This window comes from Coffea arabica, chromosome 6e (assembly GCF_036785885.1).
Source record: "Coffea arabica cultivar ET-39 chromosome 6e, Coffea Arabica ET-39 HiFi, whole genome shotgun sequence".
Taxonomy (NCBI): Eukaryota; Viridiplantae; Streptophyta; class Magnoliopsida; order Gentianales; family Rubiaceae; genus Coffea; species Coffea arabica.
In genome coordinates, this window is record NC_092321.1 from 5,131,730 (window position 1) to 5,147,746 (window position 16,017).

Below are 16,017 nucleotides of genomic sequence, written 5' to 3' on the forward strand. Positions count from 1 at the left end.
TCAACGAGTACTAAAAGGAGTACTCTAGTGAAGTAGTAAGTAGTACATTATTTAACAAAAAAAAAAAAAACAAAGCATCGAATGCTCATACAACTTTACATAATCGAATGATCCACAGACAGAGGTGCAACCTGCAGATTCCTTTTTTCCGTCAACCTAAAACAGCAAGGCAGCTAGGCTTGATGTATTCGTCACAGACAGATGTGTACAAGTTCATCATATTCGTCATAGATACTTGGAACTACGATGAGTTTCTAAAGACAATCTGGTAATTCTAACTGAAGTCCATTTCTGTCAGAAGGATTTGCGCCATCTCTTTGAATCTCTGGTATCTCTTCAGGGACAAGCACGTCCAAGAGATTGTGTAGCTCCTTGCTATAGTCTTGTCATATCTTTTGAAGCATTAATTAGGATACTGTGTTGAACTGCTATGGAGTTGATCTCCACATTACGTATAAATAGACAAGCATGATGCCTGATGGTGAGCATGGGCGCAAAGCCTCGATCCTAAAGCTAAGATAAGAGAATTCCCGTAATCTAACTCAAAGGGGATCGCCTATGTATGAAACATTTCGCATATGCACTTGGGAGTTAGGGCTGAAGAAAATACATTTCCACGGGGCAACCTGGTCTTATGACGCGAACTATGAATAGACAATTCCCCGCGATAGTGATTGGGAGTGGCGGCAGCAAAAGAAAAAGGGTGGGTTTGGATGGAGAAGGAGAAGGGAGCAGTCGGCAGTGGAGTAGATTTTGTGAGGAAGGCTTGGAGAGAGCGTAAAGATACTGGATAGAACAAGAAAGGCGAAGGCGTCGGAGAAGAAAGAAGAAGGAATCCTGGACTTTGACTGAACTCGTTTGAGACCTGAAAAAAGCAGCGTCGACAGCCCAGCAAAGTAGACATCACATTGTTTGTTTATGGTTTAGGATTACAGTTATAAATATCTATTTAATTTTATTTTTAAAAATGTCAATAATTTGCATTAATAACCATAAACTTATTTCTGGTTTAAAATACTGGAAAATAACTTGCGATTTTACAATATTATAAGTCCAATTGATCGAGGAAGGAGAACCCCTGGGAGCAGCTGATTATTATCAATTTATTTCTGAATATCTAAAATCATGCTTACAAGAAATGATACAAAATTGATGAGGAAAACGATTCACCACCCTCTTTCTCTTGCATGTTCTTGTTGTTAGCTTACAACTGACAAAATCCAGAGAGGAAAGCTGATTTCCTGGTCATTTAATTTATCGTCTTGGATCATTCCAGGTTTTCCCTTCAAAGAACTCGGCTAGCATTCTTTCAAGATCCTCGGGATTGTATCTGATGTACTTCTGGGGATTTTTGCCATTTTGAATCATGGGCCTGAGAATCCATCATATTCACAATCTCAGCCAGAGAGAACAACGCAAAAAACACACAAGAAACAAGAGGAGAGGGGAAACAAGAAAAAAGAGGCATGGAGAAGAAAGGAGCAGTGAAGTCGTATAGAATTCAGAGACAGCAGTACCCAAAACGTTTAATGAAAGATCTATAGGCAGGCAAAAGGACTTCAGCAACCGCCAGCCTCAAAGATTCACGTAGCTCACTGTCTGGCACCGTCCATTGAGATTGCCTTTGATGAAGTTCCTCAAATAGCAGATTGAATGTCTTAAACCTGTCTTTCACCATTGACCTTGACACTGCACTGTTGCTATTGCCACCATCAGCTCCAAAGGAACCACTCCCAGCTCCCTGAATGGAGAGACACTGGAGAATCTGGGGACGAAAACTATCAATTTACTGCATCTTCATAAAATTTGGTTAAAGAAATTTAAAACCGAGCTTGAAGACATATGGTAGTCACAATTGCATTCATAAGCTCTTTTCCTTTTTTTTGTTATGTATTGCATTGATAAGAAATCCTTGAGATGAGTTTAAACCTTGGACCAAGAAATCCTTTTGTATTGATTGGCATGCTGCTGGACAACCCTTCTCTGTATCTGTACCCAGTCATCTCCTAACATATCCTTTGCCTCTGACCTATAAATAACTAAACCATGTACCAGTGACTGAAAACTCGAAGAGTATACCCTCACATATGAAGAACATAGCATACCTTCGCACAGATCTTACTATGTAGTGCATGTTGTTCATCAAAAATAATTGAGTCAAAGCAGGATCTTTATACTGCTTAGATTTCCCATCCAGGTTACTCTGAAGAGCCTGCATTATACGAGTTGTTAAAGATGCCAACTTCTCCTCCACATCATCATCACCAAACTCTTGGAAAAGTAGCTTCAGTGTCGACTGATAGCTGCAAACAATTAGTTCACAATGTCAGTTTTTTTTTCTTCCTTTTTCCTAGCCCAACACACTGAATAAACCAATAATCAAGCATGGAAAGATCCAAGTGACTAGCATGCATCTAATTAGAGGCCTAAATAGAAAAGTTACCAGTGGTCCACAATATGAAGCAACCGAAAAAAAAAGAAGCAAGGGAACGGAATTAAGTCTGAAGACTTACTCAAACAAAAATTTCACATAGTTAATCACGTAGCTAGTCAATGGATGCACAGTTCCATCAAGAACAGTAGTTTTTGTTGCATCTTTTTCAACAGCTTCTTCGAAATCTACAAAAGTCTCTTGAGCAGTCTGAGCTAGACGCTTGCTTAAGACTGCAGCAGCTTCTCGCACTTCACCACAATATTTACTTCCAAAGATTATATCAATCTACCATTGAAAAAAGAAGTTGTCATTACAAGAAATTTTTGTTTATGGTCTATGAGAATTTAATGCTGGTTTTGCCAATGTAGGACAATCAGGGATACCTAAAACTAATCCAAGTTTAGCAGAGATTGATGCAATAGTAGTTGTAAGAGTTAGTGCTTGCTACACTAGATATTTGCTCAAGTTGCTTGAGTGAAGGAAAAGAAAAGTCTTAACAAGAATAAGATAGTTTTCTTATAGGCTAACTGAGGAAACAACCAAACACATAAGAGAAAAGTTGCAATGCACCATTTCTACTTCATAGATAACCATTATGAAACAACCAAACAAATGCAAGAAAATATTTAAGAGAAAAAGATGCAATGCACCATTTCTACTTCATAAATAACTATTATGAAACAACCAAACAAATGCAAGAAATATTTAAGAGAAAAGTTGCAATGCACCATATCTACATTCTTGATAACCATTATGAAAATGAAGGACAATGGAAAGAGTAATAAGGCATAGAGAAAATGAGTAAACAAGAAGGCATATAGAAAATGAGTAAACAAGAAAGCAGGACAGATGAGCTAGAAAGATATTTTGGTCACTAAAATACGTGGCCAAAAAACTGGTAATACATCACACCTCTGGCTTAAGTTCTCTCATTATCTCATACATATCCAGAAGAACAAATAGCTTTTCAGGAGATCTTTTGCTTTTGGCAACAGCCTCTCCAAAACTTAGGAGCATGCCTACACTATTTGTGGTAGCCTCTGCAAAACATTGATCCCTGAGTGAATCATGACCCTCATAAATCTGATCACAAATTTTCTTTTCTGCATGAAATAAAAGTTTGACCTGAAACAGATATTATAATTGGTTTAGTACAACAGTGATCAACTGTTTGAAAGAAGCATTTAGGAATATGAAATCATATGCATAGCCTTACAGCAATCCGCATAAAATGAATCCAATTTCCGATTTTTGCTTCTAGGACTTCCCATTGCATCTTTTGTACATCATCCTTAGTTAGTCTCTCCACTCCTAGTTTCCTTAGGCTCTGTTCCATGACAAAGGATCGGGCTTCACTGGTAACAGACATAGGAGGCCAGATTAACAAAGCAGCAAAGGAAAGTCAGCTTGTAAATAGATCAATCAAAAAAAATTTTAAATAATGCAACACATAAAATAGTAAGAGTACAAAGAACAAAAGAAACAAAATTTGCTCTAATTTGTGGTGGCACAATAGTCACTGTTGCTGCACTTAAGCTCTGGCCAAGCTTAATTACGATAGAGAGTCTTTTTGTAGCTAAATATAATGTGTTTTTAAATCCAAAGACCAAATCCCTAATCATGTAACTAACTGAACTTGTAAACTGTAGTGCAAACATGAAGCATGAGTAAGCAAGGAAAAGCACAGAACTATTGCATTATTGATCTACTCTTTCATTCCTCATACATAAGAATGTTAAACAAGATACAACATCAGTATTCAAGATGAGATCACAAATCTCACAGAGAATCTGATTGGTAATTGCCATAACCTATCAGGTTCTCTAAGATATTCTTCCCAAACTCATTTGTCATCCTATGAAGTTCAAACACCCTCACTGTAGCTGCTACAGTGACATAAAGCAGGATTGCGGGAAATAAGAATAGCAGCTTGTGTTAAAAAAAAAAAAAATCCTTTCTTATGGTCTGTTAGAATCTAGAATAAGACTTTACAACTGATATGTTGTCTGTTTTTTACCGAACCTTCTACAGTTGTAGCTAGTATTGATCTCATATTTTCAGCCGCAAATCTGTTTTTTTCAAATTATCTCCATATTCTCAATAAAATAGATAAGGAAACATATGTCCACTGCACAATGCAACAGATGAAGAAGTTTGGGATCCAAATGATTGAAGAAAGTAAAGAAATATTGCTTAAGCACCTTTATAAAAGAATTTTGATTCTTATCTTGTTGGCAAGTAGTAATCCATTTCTCTATTGGCCCACAAAAATAAAAAAGGGTTATCCATTTCTCAAGGTGAATCAGGTTTGTTGTAATGGCTGTAGATGGAAAAATAATAAGGTGAATCATCATTGTTAAAGTGATTATTCAGGTTTTAGACTCCCACGAGTTCCTTTCTTTCAAAGGAGAGTGTCTAGAAAGTTATTTGTGGACATCACTACATCAGTACCATGTCTCATTCGTGTACCAGTTCTATGCAAGAGTATGTTTTCCTTGTTCTCTGGGCTCTCTAAAAAGATATTCCCGGGAACATGATGCTATATGATTCATTGTTTTGAGTAGTTAAATGACCAATAATAATCAAGAGAATGACAAAGTACAAGACAAAATTCTAAAGTTTTTACCTGTGTATATTAAACAATTGCTGGTGATGGCCACCTTCAACCAATTGAAAGGCTAAGTCATGTAGCAGAGGTAGTATTCTTGGTGGAATGAGAGTTGGAGGATGGTAAACAACAGGTTCTAGACTCTTTTTGTGGTGCTCTGATGATTTTAAGCCACTACCATCGCCTTGAGCAGGCGATCCAGTTGATGGTCGCAAAGTATTAGGTAGGCAGTCAAACAGAAGATCAGGTTCCACAGGCTTGCTGAAATCCAGATAAACATGATTTACAAGAAATAGCTACAAGCAAGAAATTTAAGCTATGTCTTTATAATAAATTTGAATTACTAAGCAGTGCATTAGAAACAGCTACAAAAGAATGATCAAAGTTGTAAGTAGAGAATAATATTGCTAAGAAATCAAAATCTACTCAATATTATCAAAAGATTCCACTTCCAAGGCCAAATTAAAAGAACCTCAAAAGAGGATGTTTCTGAAATTTACAATTTATAAATTTGATCAAGAAAGGTGGAAGAGCCAAGTTTGTAACACAGAATGTCAGACAACTCCAGTCAACAAGGAAATTAAGCAATTCAAAAGGAAAAAATAAAAAATAAAAACGAACCTGTAAGAGTTTAAAAGCTGACGGTATTCTTCTTCTAGCTTCAAGATAGATTTTCCGAGTAAATTATTGGCATGGTTGACCACTCCAACACTACTCTGAAGGTTCTTGTTACCACCAAAAAACTTAATGATGCTCCTCAACTGATCAACTGCATCTAAGTAGCTTTCCAGATCCTCGTGCGGCCCCCTCAATATCTTAGCCTCGGCCTGGGAAGTTTCGAAGTAAAATCAACTGAAAAACCACTGTAATAGACACACGCACAGAGATGGAGGGAGGGAAAATGCCGTGGTGCCATGAAGTATTCCCAGTAAGTTTCATTTGATTAGAGAGAATTTGTTTTGTAGAATAACAAATTTTGTAATTCTAATGGTATGTTGTAGCAAATAATTACCAAAAGCTAGTTTTAGCGTAATTATGAAAAACTGAAATTTTCTACCTACAATTCCAGAAAATTTACTACTAGCTGTATGATAGAACTTAGGAATAATGGCAGAGCATTGTCGGAGAGAGGATAGGGAGGCACAAGAAGAAAAATGAAAAAAGATGGAACCTGGCGAGAGAGATCGAACTGAGCCAAAATACGCTCGGCAACCTTTAATGTTTTGTCGATGTTTTCGTGCGCCCTCCTCATGGAATGCGTTTTCAACTATCATCACATCATTACACAACCGACATACATGATCATGTTTCCAGATTCTCTCCACATACATTACACAAATACATCAAATCATCCGGGTGGATTGTTTTAATTGATGGATTGATCGATAAATTGGGGTGGGTTCATAAACGCTTTCTTTTTTTTTTTTTTTGGGTCAAACGAAATGAATACTAGCTACCGGTACATATATGTACATATGGGGTGGCTAAGATGATAAAGACAACTACTTGCCTGAGTGGGGCGCATGGCTGTTTCCAGGGCAGATAGACGGCGATCAAAGGACCCCAGAATGGAAACCATGGAATCGGTCACGGACTGCGCCTTCTGCATAGACTCTCTAATCAATGCGGCCCTCTCGCTCAACGTTTCCATGGCAGCTGCGTATCCCAGTATTCTCTGCTCTGCTCTATGTTGTGTATCCCATAATAGACGCTTTTCGCATAATTGGAGAAGATTCACTGATTCAGGTTATTGTTCTTTGGAATGGGCTGAGGATTTTTGGTAGGGGTAACCCAAAAAAAAAAAAATTGGATTAAATTTGATGTGGCGATCTTTGGGGGTGGCCGTTATTGCCATTTTATATTTACGTTTTAGGTAGGCTGCGTAGCTGGCTGGCGGATTTGCATATTTGCGTAATTGCATGGTGGTAGTAATTAGTAGGTACTAGGTAGAAATAGGAAGGTGTGATTCATTAAGAAGACGGAGTTATGCGAAGATAAGGGTTATTATCACTTTACCCCCCTTAACGTTTGGTGACACTATCAATTTCCCCCTTAACGTTATCTTTTAGTCGTTTTACCCCCAAAACTAATGGTTAAACTTAACGGAGTTTGTTAATTAAAGTAAAAATACAAGTTTAGCCCATAAAGTTATCATTATTTTATCCCATAAACTATAATCTCAATATCAATTTACCCTATAGAGTTATTTTTTAAGTAATTTATCCCACCATTAAATCAATTTAACAAGTAAAAAACTTTAGACGAAAGTACCATCTTCTTTGTATAATAAAAACAATAAAAAATTTAGAGTCACTCTTCTCCTCTTTAGTATCAAGAAAAAAAATCAAAGTATTAATTTCTTTCTTCTTAGCAATTTTATTAATATTAAAAAAGTAGAAAGATTGGAAAGGGGAGGGAGAGTGGGAGAGAGAGAGAGAGCTCAATTTCTTTTTTTAGAAAATACAAATAAGAAAGAATTAAATACTTTTATTATTTTAAAATTATTTCACTTTACTATTTACCACTAGATTTCAATTCTGATCCCAACAACCTTAAATTAATACGATAATATTAGACACTTTTTTTTTTTGCAAAATCTAATTTTTTGTCTCCTTCTTCCTATTTCTTTTTCTTTTCATAATATTAATAAGTGTGAAGTTTTTTTTTGAGAAAATCCTTTTATTTTTATATTTTTGGATCTCTTAAAGTGAAAAAAAAGAAGAATAATCATTCTAAATTTTTATTTTTAATTTTATATATAAGGGTAAATATATTTAAAAATTTTTTACCATAGTAGTTAGATTAACAATGAAGTAAAATACCAAAAAAATAATGTTAGGAATTAAATCTATTATATCACTATAATTTAAAGGAATAAAGTAATAATAACAGTGTAGTAATGCTATAGAATAAAAGGGTATTTTTGTCCAAAATTTCTTAACATGTTAAATTGAATTATTTATGGGGGTGAAGTGACTAAAAGATAACGTTAGGGGGTAAACTGACAGTAGTGATATAGTTTAATGGGATAAAGTGATAATAACCCCGACAATAATTACCTTTCTCGCTTGTCAAAATTTTACTACTATCAATTAAACATCTGATGCGGCCTATAATCTGTTTATCTTACCAAACATTCATGTACCTGTTTGGGTTCGGGGAATAAAACATAGGTTGCCATTAGCTCTAATTGCTCGCAATTTTTCTATAATAAACTACAAAGGTTTTTTTTTTTTTTTTTTTGGCTCGCCACTCGTCAATCCATTCAAATCACGCTAACCTACCATGTAATTGCGCGCCCACACATAAACAAACAATTATTATCCTTTCTTACATTTATACGCTTTCTTAATTTAAATATACTTCTCGGAAAAATTAACACCTCAACTCCGTTTGTTTTTATTTTTTAATTATTGTTTTGTTTAGTTAAAATAGTGTTTAGTAATTAGTGGCCTGGCTTGACGTTTGAAGAGATCCAAGTGAAATAAAAGTAGGACATGTTTCCTCTTGATTTGGAATATAACCAAATCGTCCTTGTTTATGTCACTTGAAACAAGTTGGTGAACAGTATATGCAAATTCCTCAGCATTTCCCTTCAAAACGGGGCCTAAAAGTGCTTGATTATACTCCAAATCAAAATTGCTGAAGTTTATAACGAAAGTTTGTTGCAAAGAAGTTGAATTGATCAATTGAAGGAGCATGAGTAAAATCAAGCTGTGAAGGGGCTGTCAATCATTTGATCATGAATTAGTAAACATGCAAGTTTCAGTACATTGATTTTAGATACTAACAATCTGATGTAAATATCTGCTAAAGCCCATGCATGTCTAAAACTATGTCGTTTTCGAGATTGATAGCAAATGATTAATTACATGGTGGTGCTTCACCATCACCATGCACGGTAGGCGTGGTGGGATCCGGGTTCTCAACCGCAGGGAACTTTTAAAGGATTCAACAGCTGAAATCGACTCTTTTCCGGCATGGCGAAGCATCCATGGTGGGAAGACAAGTACTATTTCTTTTTCTCATTTAAATGACCTTCAATCAAACAGGCACCTACTGGCTTTGTGCTCCTGATCTTTACTGGATCGGATGAAATTTTTGGGCCGCATCATTTGCTCGAGCCCTACAAGCGGTAACGTGCAATGATGTTCGGTGGTATTAGATGAGATCTAAGGAGTGAACCTATCAAATCAAACAAACTCAAAAAATGGAGAACTTTTAGGGCCCACTAGAATTGCAATTTTCGAGAGGTTTTGAATTTTTTTTTTCAAAAAACAATAATATGTTCTCTTTTAAGAGTATAATGTGTATAAATTATAGAGATTGTAATAAAAATATTTCAAAAAAAAATTAGACTATGAATTTTTATACACGATTTTTTTTTACACAAACAGATTTAGATCATACCACATAATGTAACATATTTGAAGTTTAGATCATGCTATACATGTGATACACATTCAAAATTGCTATAGCGTCGGTGTACATAAAAAGTTAATCAAAAAATTATCCCATAATACTAGTAAAATCCAAATATCCCTTGAGATTACAAGTCCACTCAACCTCATCCATCCAAGTTACTTTTCCAAAACTGCCTTCTTGAATAAATTAAAGATTTTATTAATGGATGCCACATTAATACATTTAGACACGCTTCTTTAACAAACCAACGCTTGAAACATCCCTTAATGAGTACATGTTAAACACCTCATAGCCAAATCAATAAATTAAATAAATAAGATTTTGAAATTTCGACAAAATTGATATATTAAATAAACAAGGAGATTTAGGGAATTCGAGGCATACGGCTGCAGGATCACAATAAACACAGATAGACCCATAGCTTTGCAAAGGCCATAAATTGATCTAAGGAACGTAAATTTTCTTTTTTTCTCCTCAAATTCTCTTTCCAAAAGTTGCAATTTTGTTTCCCAAGGTGAAGCTTTCCATTTCCATGCAACAAAACATTGGAGCCAGGAACCGAGACAAAAGATGCCTGAAATCTCTCTACATACAATGGACATGAGTACCATGACCTCTCAGCTTTCAAATTCCGACTCCTCACCAAACGTCTAATCAAAGATCTAGCATCACAATCGATAATTCAGACCACGCTCCTAACTCATGTTAAAATTGTTAAAAAAATATATTTGTTACATTACTCGCCCCCAAATATGAAGCTTGGTCAAGACCAACCAAAAAGACAACTTCAGATCAGGCGAACAAGAGACAAAAGTTAAAAAGAGGTTGGACCAGTCCTTGAGCTGCTACTACTACTTTCTATATTCTCTACTTTGCTAGGAACGAACAGGAAAGAAGGGCCATCATCCATCAATCCCTTCTTCTTTGACTGTGCACCCTGGGGTGCATTGATGGCTGAGGAAGAGAGATACTCAATAGGTCCATTCCGCAGGCAAGCCCATATCAGGAGAAACTTCTTGCTTTTTCATTTGAGCCATATTCATGAAACTGTTCCTCGGAGGTAGAATCTGAGCCTCCTCTCCATGTCTGCTCCTGGCACCTGCCAACATATTGTAGATAACTCATAATAGCGTCCGTTTGCTTTCCGGGTAAAAGGTGGGATTTCAAATGCATACAGAAGAGAGTTTTGAATCAAGAACAAGTGGAGTACCAGTAGTACTACTCAAAAGAAGGAAGGGTTGTATTATGAATAGTGAAGAGACCCTCTAGTTTTAGCAAACGTATGAAGGGTCGGGTCCATCCAATAACGTGCAGCTTCTTTTTCCATCATTAATTAATTATATAGATAACGTTGTTATTGCTGAGGCCTCTATTTATTGCTAACATCTAAAGACTGAACCCCGTATTTATTTAATATACGGATTTCTAGATCAAGTATTTAGGCACTCCTAAGTGTGACCCATGCCATTAGTGCTTCATCTAAACTCACTTAGCTGTTATGTAGACTACATATCGTCTAATTTAACAGAAAGCAGAGGCGCCTGTTCAATAATTGATTTTTCCCTCTCCAATTTTTTGCCCTCACCAGGGGGAGAGAAAGTCACCAAATACAAATTTCCCCATCATTTATCATAAATTAGTTCCTCTTGAGATAATTAAAAAAAAAAAAAAAACGAGTTACTAAAAGCAATCCTCTTCCTTGATCTACAACTTGACCGAAAAAACTATGAATAAATAAATCAAAACCAAAACTTTTTAGTAATTCCTTGATCTACAGCCTTTTTACGCGCAGTAATTTCTTGGGTGTAAGCCTCGCTAGCTAGTAGCTTTCATGTTACCTTGGAAAGCCACCAAAACCAAAGAGCAAAGGAAAACTAGCAGCAGTTTAAAACCGTAAACTCCAAAAAATAAGCAGGTACCAAAACTGCTGGCTGCTATCTCTCATCCCCAGCTCCCCCCCCCCCCTTTTTTTTTTTCATCCTATTATTGTTTGTATTCCTGTCACTCTAACCTCAGGTGATCTTGTTTGGATTGTGATTTTTTGCAAAAAAAATATTACGTGAACAAATTTCTCAATTTTTTTTAATTTATATATATCAAATCCCTATAATTTTTGAACTCGCATGCATCAAATCGCTACTACGTTTCATTTTAAAAAAAAAAAAAAAAAAAAAAACAATCTAGAGGGTCAAAATGCATATGTCTGCGTGTCTATAGAAAAGAAAAACAATTAAGGGGAAAATAAAAACCAAGACCATTACAAATTAGAGAAAACGTGGTGGCTTACCCTGTCTTCTCTTGGGATGATCATTCATACGGTCAGCTGAAGTTGCGGAACTGCTGTTGGCTGGTATGCGAGGTAGAAAAACCCCCGTCCCCCCATAATCTCCTGTCCCGTGACCAATCCTATTTCCCCCACAACCGCCTGAAAATGGAACAAACCGGTTCTCCACTACCCGATTCGCAGTAGACCGCCTCTGCCGCTCCAGAAAACTCCTTATTAGTCTTTGTTGTTCAATAAAGCGTTCTGACTGCAAAGTGCAAGACCCATCATCATCACCCAAAAAGCTGAAAAAGCAGAACCCACAAAAAGAGGACACCGAAAATGAAGGTACGACATAAAACCCGGTTCAACGTACCAGAGAAAGAACCGGGTTTGGATTGGAATTCATAAAGTGACAGGGGTAAACCGGTAGATCACCGGTCGAAAAAGCTTCATTTCTGAACCCAGTACGGACATGGTTAGTTCCAGACAGACATCCATCGCACACAAGGCATCGGACGGGTAATGAACCGGCACGGCAAACGCACTGAACCGCCGGTCTAAACCGCTGCAATAGACAACGATGAAGGAAATCCAGAAGGAACATGCAGTTACTAAACAATTTTAACCTTGGGAAAAAAAAGAAAAAAGACACTGCATGCAGGAGAAATAATTTACTCGCAAGTTTGGAGGAGGTGTGACGAAGCCATGTGATGGTGGGCTGAGTCCAGAATCTTGAGAAAAAGAGAGAGCAGCTAAGCTTTGAGAAAGGCGGTCTTCAAAGCCCATGCATGAAAGCTGCTGCTGAGCAAGAGAGTAGTTGTAGTGGTTATAGCAGGAGTAGGTTGGATGGTTAAGGTTGGAAGAGGTAATTTGATGATCAAAAGGGAAAATATCAGAGGGGAGAAGTTTCCAGAGCTCTCCATCACCATCCAATTCTTGCGGGTTTATTTGGAAATAATCGGCCATTGCTACTCTCTCCAGATGTTAGATGGTCGGAATAGCAAGAGCGCGGATAGAAACGGGTTTTGGGCGACGGGAGGGAGTGAAGAGACTACCGATCGAGTGGTGGAGAGAGTTATAAAAAAAAAAAAAAAAAAATGAAGAGAGCTGCGGTTTTAAAAACTGACGTTACATAAAGCCCTTTCCTGCTTTTGGCAGAAAGAGGAACGAAGGACGCTTCTGGTGTCGGACCATTGGCATGCTGCATTCAATATTGGAGATCAAATGAAAAAAAAAATGAAAAATGAGAAACGATTATGAAACGCTGTACAAAATGAGTCACGTGACCGCCCACTCACAGCCACCCTCACTGGGACTAAGGTGCCGTTTGGAATTAATTGGAAAAATGCATTTATAATAATATGTAAACGAATAATTTTTTAAGATAAAATGTTATATCCAAGCAAACCCAAGGAACCATTGGATGGAAAGACCTGGTACGTGTTGGGATGCGAATGCAATTTGGCAATTCCGAAATGAAATAATAAATTTATGCATGATAATGATCTGATATAATTTGCGTGATCTTTGTCTATTCATCCCCACAAGACCAACAAGTTTAAAAATACTAACTAAAATTACCATTCTCGATAGATAATTACTGCCCCTTTTGATTGATGGTAAAAGCACTTAAGTCTGATTTTTCGCGTGATAAACCTTAAAAAAAAAGGTAAAAAATACAAAAGCCCCTGTGATAAACCTAATACACAGAAAAGCCCCCCGTGGTTTCAAAATATACAACACGACTCCTCATATTTTGAACTAAATTGTAAAGGTGACGGAATCCGTTAAACTTAACGGAAATGGTCAAAATGCCCAAAATACCCTGATATAATTAAGCAAAAGACAGCTCAAAAAAATCATTTATTTTATTTTCTAAATAGAGAGAATTGAGGGTTAAGGGGTAGAATTGGTATATTTGATAAAAAATAGGTATAAAAATTTTTTTTTAGGTTCCAATAAGTCATTTCCATTAAGTTTAACGGATTCCGTCACTTTTACAATTTAGTTCAAAGCATGAGATGTCGTATTGTATATTTTGAAACTATAGGGGATTTTTCTGTGTATTAGGCTTACCACGGGGGGCTTTTTTGTTTTTAACCCAAAAAAAAAAAAAATTTCTTCCTCGTCGCTTTGAAGAGAGAGGGGGGATACAAACGCTGAATTTAAGACGGTAAAGGAAACCAACAAAAGAAAGGTTGAAACAAAACGTCCCAATAAAGAGAAGCAAATAATTATCAGACGGAGGGAAATGCTGTCACACCTGACCAATTCGACATAATTGCCGTGGCTACGCCAAGCGAAAGAGTAATATCAATAATGTAAGGCATCCAAAAATAGAAAAAGGGGAAAAATAAAAATGTACAATTCGCCCAAATCACGAGCGGGGCCCCCACAGGGGACCCACAACAATACAAATCCAAAACCTTGGCCCTTGCCCTTCCTCCTTAAAGGGCATATCTGTCAATATAAAGCCACCAACTACACTCTGCTTCTCAGATTACTAATGGCCGCCAGAGCAGCTTCTAAACTACCATCTCCTCTAGAGTTTCAACGCACCTTTGGTTAAACCATATCGATGGTAATGGTACACGTTCGTTACTGCGTACCATCACAGAGCCAATGAATGAAAACCTCCTGTTCAATTCTATAGTCTATACACAAACAAAAGCCACTCGCAATTACAAAAAAGAAAAAAGGGGGAAAAAAAAATATCCAGTTCTTGCCAGAAGCTTCCCCAACAATACATTACTCACTTATCCACCATTTATTTAACTTTATTTAAATATGGAACCTTCACCGGGGAGATTTGACGGGCCTAGCAATCGGGCCGGCCCGAGTCAAGAACCGCGGAATTAGCGGGTCGTTTACACAAGGATGGAAGGGTGCGGTGCAGCCAGCCTTCTTGGCGTTCACGCATTCCTCGCAGGCTACTTTATTACTGGCACTAGTACTACTACTTTCTTTCACGTTTCTCGTCATCGTCTCTTGGATCCTTGGAAATGAACCCGGGTCCAAACTCGGGTTCAAGTTGGGCGGCATCGGCCTCGGAGCCAAACTGGGGCCGCTGAAATTCACGGGTTGCGGCGCAGGTATGCCGTATTTCTCCCTCTGCACCTTCAAATTTTGCAGCCGATCATTTAAACCCGCCAGCTGGACCTGGGTAATCTGATCGTAGAACGGCTTGCCGAAACAATTAACTTGCAGACCGTTCATATTCACCTCCGCCTGGTTTCGCCGGAGGAGAACCACATTCTCCGGCGGAGGAGACGGCAGGAAATCATTATCCGACAAGTAGTCGCAGAAATCAACGCTGTTGGGCCTCAACTTCCGGTTCCTAGACTTTCTTGACCTCTTCAAGACGACAAGAAAGAAGCAGTCCTTCTGGCGAATGATCAAGGCGAAATTCACTTTCCCCGTGATGGGGGTCTTCCGGCGTTCCTCAGCCAGGGAACTGTGGTGGACGAGATAGATGGAGATTTGGTTGGGGGAGATTCCGATCTTCTGGCTGATCATCATCTGGAATGTCTTGAATTCCAACATTGGTTGGACACGGATGTCTCCAATGTTGATTTCCCGCTCTCCATCGTAGAATATCACCGGAAACGCAGCTCCGCCACCGCCGTCCAACATTTTTCCCCAAGGAAACCCTGTAAAATCGCAACAATTAGCTTCAAATACCAGTGGGCCGCCAAGGCCGAGGCATAAATTCCGATGCGATGTAATATGGTACTCAGAGAGACAGGAGAGATTGAGGTGAGAGAGGAAAGCCTGAGGTGACCAGGGTGGAGGGTTTTATATCGAAATCCGTAAGTACGGGGTTTTAGGGGTATTAAAGGAAATGGAATTTAAGGCGGTCGGGGCAATCTGGGAATCAGATTTATCGCAGTAGTAGAGATCTGGGACTGTGGGGCTGGGGCGCGTGAAGTAGATGATTAGATTTTTGGAAGGTAGCATAGTGTGGGTTCGAGATGGAGGAGAGAGATTGAATGTGTCATTGGTGTTTTGCTTGGGCGCCAAGTAAAAATTATGTGTCAGAGTCTGACGCGTAACAATATTCACTTTTTTGGGGGTCTTTTTGTTCCGGCTTCATGAATAAATGCCATGTCTTACCTTCACCATCTTGAATTTGCTCTAAATCCTACTTTTTTTTTGCTCTAAATCCTACTTGCTGCACCTTTTCTTCCATGAGTTCAAATAACTGAAATTTAAGAGCCTAATTGGATTGTTATTTTCTGAAGTTTTAATAGAAAAATATATTGTAAAGATTCAATATATGTAAGA

General features: G+C 37.7%; 2 protein-coding genes across 2 annotated transcripts; both read right to left on the reverse strand.

The window, feature by feature from the left end:
- Window positions 1-1,083: 1,083 nt before the first annotated feature.
- LOC113696197 (exocyst complex component EXO70A1-like) lies at window positions 1,084-6,880 on the reverse strand. The gene is made up of 11 exons (XM_072054658.1): window positions 6,553-6,880; window positions 6,214-6,309; window positions 5,664-5,869; window positions 5,061-5,303; window positions 3,651-3,789; window positions 3,347-3,559; window positions 2,514-2,719; window positions 2,106-2,303; window positions 1,930-2,029; window positions 1,518-1,765; window positions 1,084-1,372 (listed from the first exon to the last, which is right to left on the reverse strand). The coding sequence occupies exons 1-11, from the start codon at window positions 6,691-6,693 to the stop codon at window positions 1,255-1,257; spliced, it is 1,908 nt and encodes a 635-aa protein (XP_071910759.1). The 5' UTR covers window positions 6,694-6,880; the 3' UTR covers window positions 1,084-1,254.
- A 3,026-nt stretch (window positions 6,881-9,906) lies between these two features.
- LOC113696201 (uncharacterized) lies at window positions 9,907-12,865 on the reverse strand. The gene is made up of 4 exons (XM_027215589.2): window positions 12,409-12,865; window positions 12,107-12,298; window positions 11,755-11,998; window positions 9,907-10,566 (listed from the first exon to the last, which is right to left on the reverse strand). Exons 1-4 carry the CDS (start codon window positions 12,697-12,699, stop codon window positions 10,439-10,441), a joined length of 855 nt encoding a protein of 284 aa, XP_027071390.2. The 5' UTR covers window positions 12,700-12,865; the 3' UTR covers window positions 9,907-10,438.
- Between the last annotated feature and the right edge of the window lie 3,152 nt (window positions 12,866-16,017).

Excerpts from the sequence above, each read along its gene's own strand:
- LOC113696201 (XM_027215589.2), bottom strand. The coding sequence starts at position 12,699 with ATGGCCGATTATTTCCAAATAAACCCGCAAGAATTGGATGGTGATGGA. Across the intron at positions 12,299-12,408 it reads CACCTCCTCCAAACTTGCGA|CGGTTTAGACCGGCGGTTCA; the intron begins GTAAATTATTTC and ends TGTCTATTGCAG. Across the intron at positions 11,999-12,106 it reads CAAACCCGGTTCTTTCTCTG|TCAGAACGCTTTATTGAACA; the intron begins GTACGTTGAACC and ends TGCACTTTGCAG.
- LOC113696197 (XM_072054658.1), bottom strand. The coding sequence starts at position 6,693 with ATGGAAACGTTGAGCGAGAGGGCCGCATTGATTAGAGAGTCTATGCAG. Across the intron at positions 6,310-6,552 it reads CAGCCATGCGCCCCACTCAG|TTGAAAACGCATTCCATGAG; the intron begins GCAAGTAGTTGT and ends ATGTGATGATAG. Across the intron at positions 2,030-2,105 it reads ATAGTAAGATCTGTGCGAAG|GTCAGAGGCAAAGGATATGT; the intron begins GTATGCTATGTT and ends AGTTATTTATAG.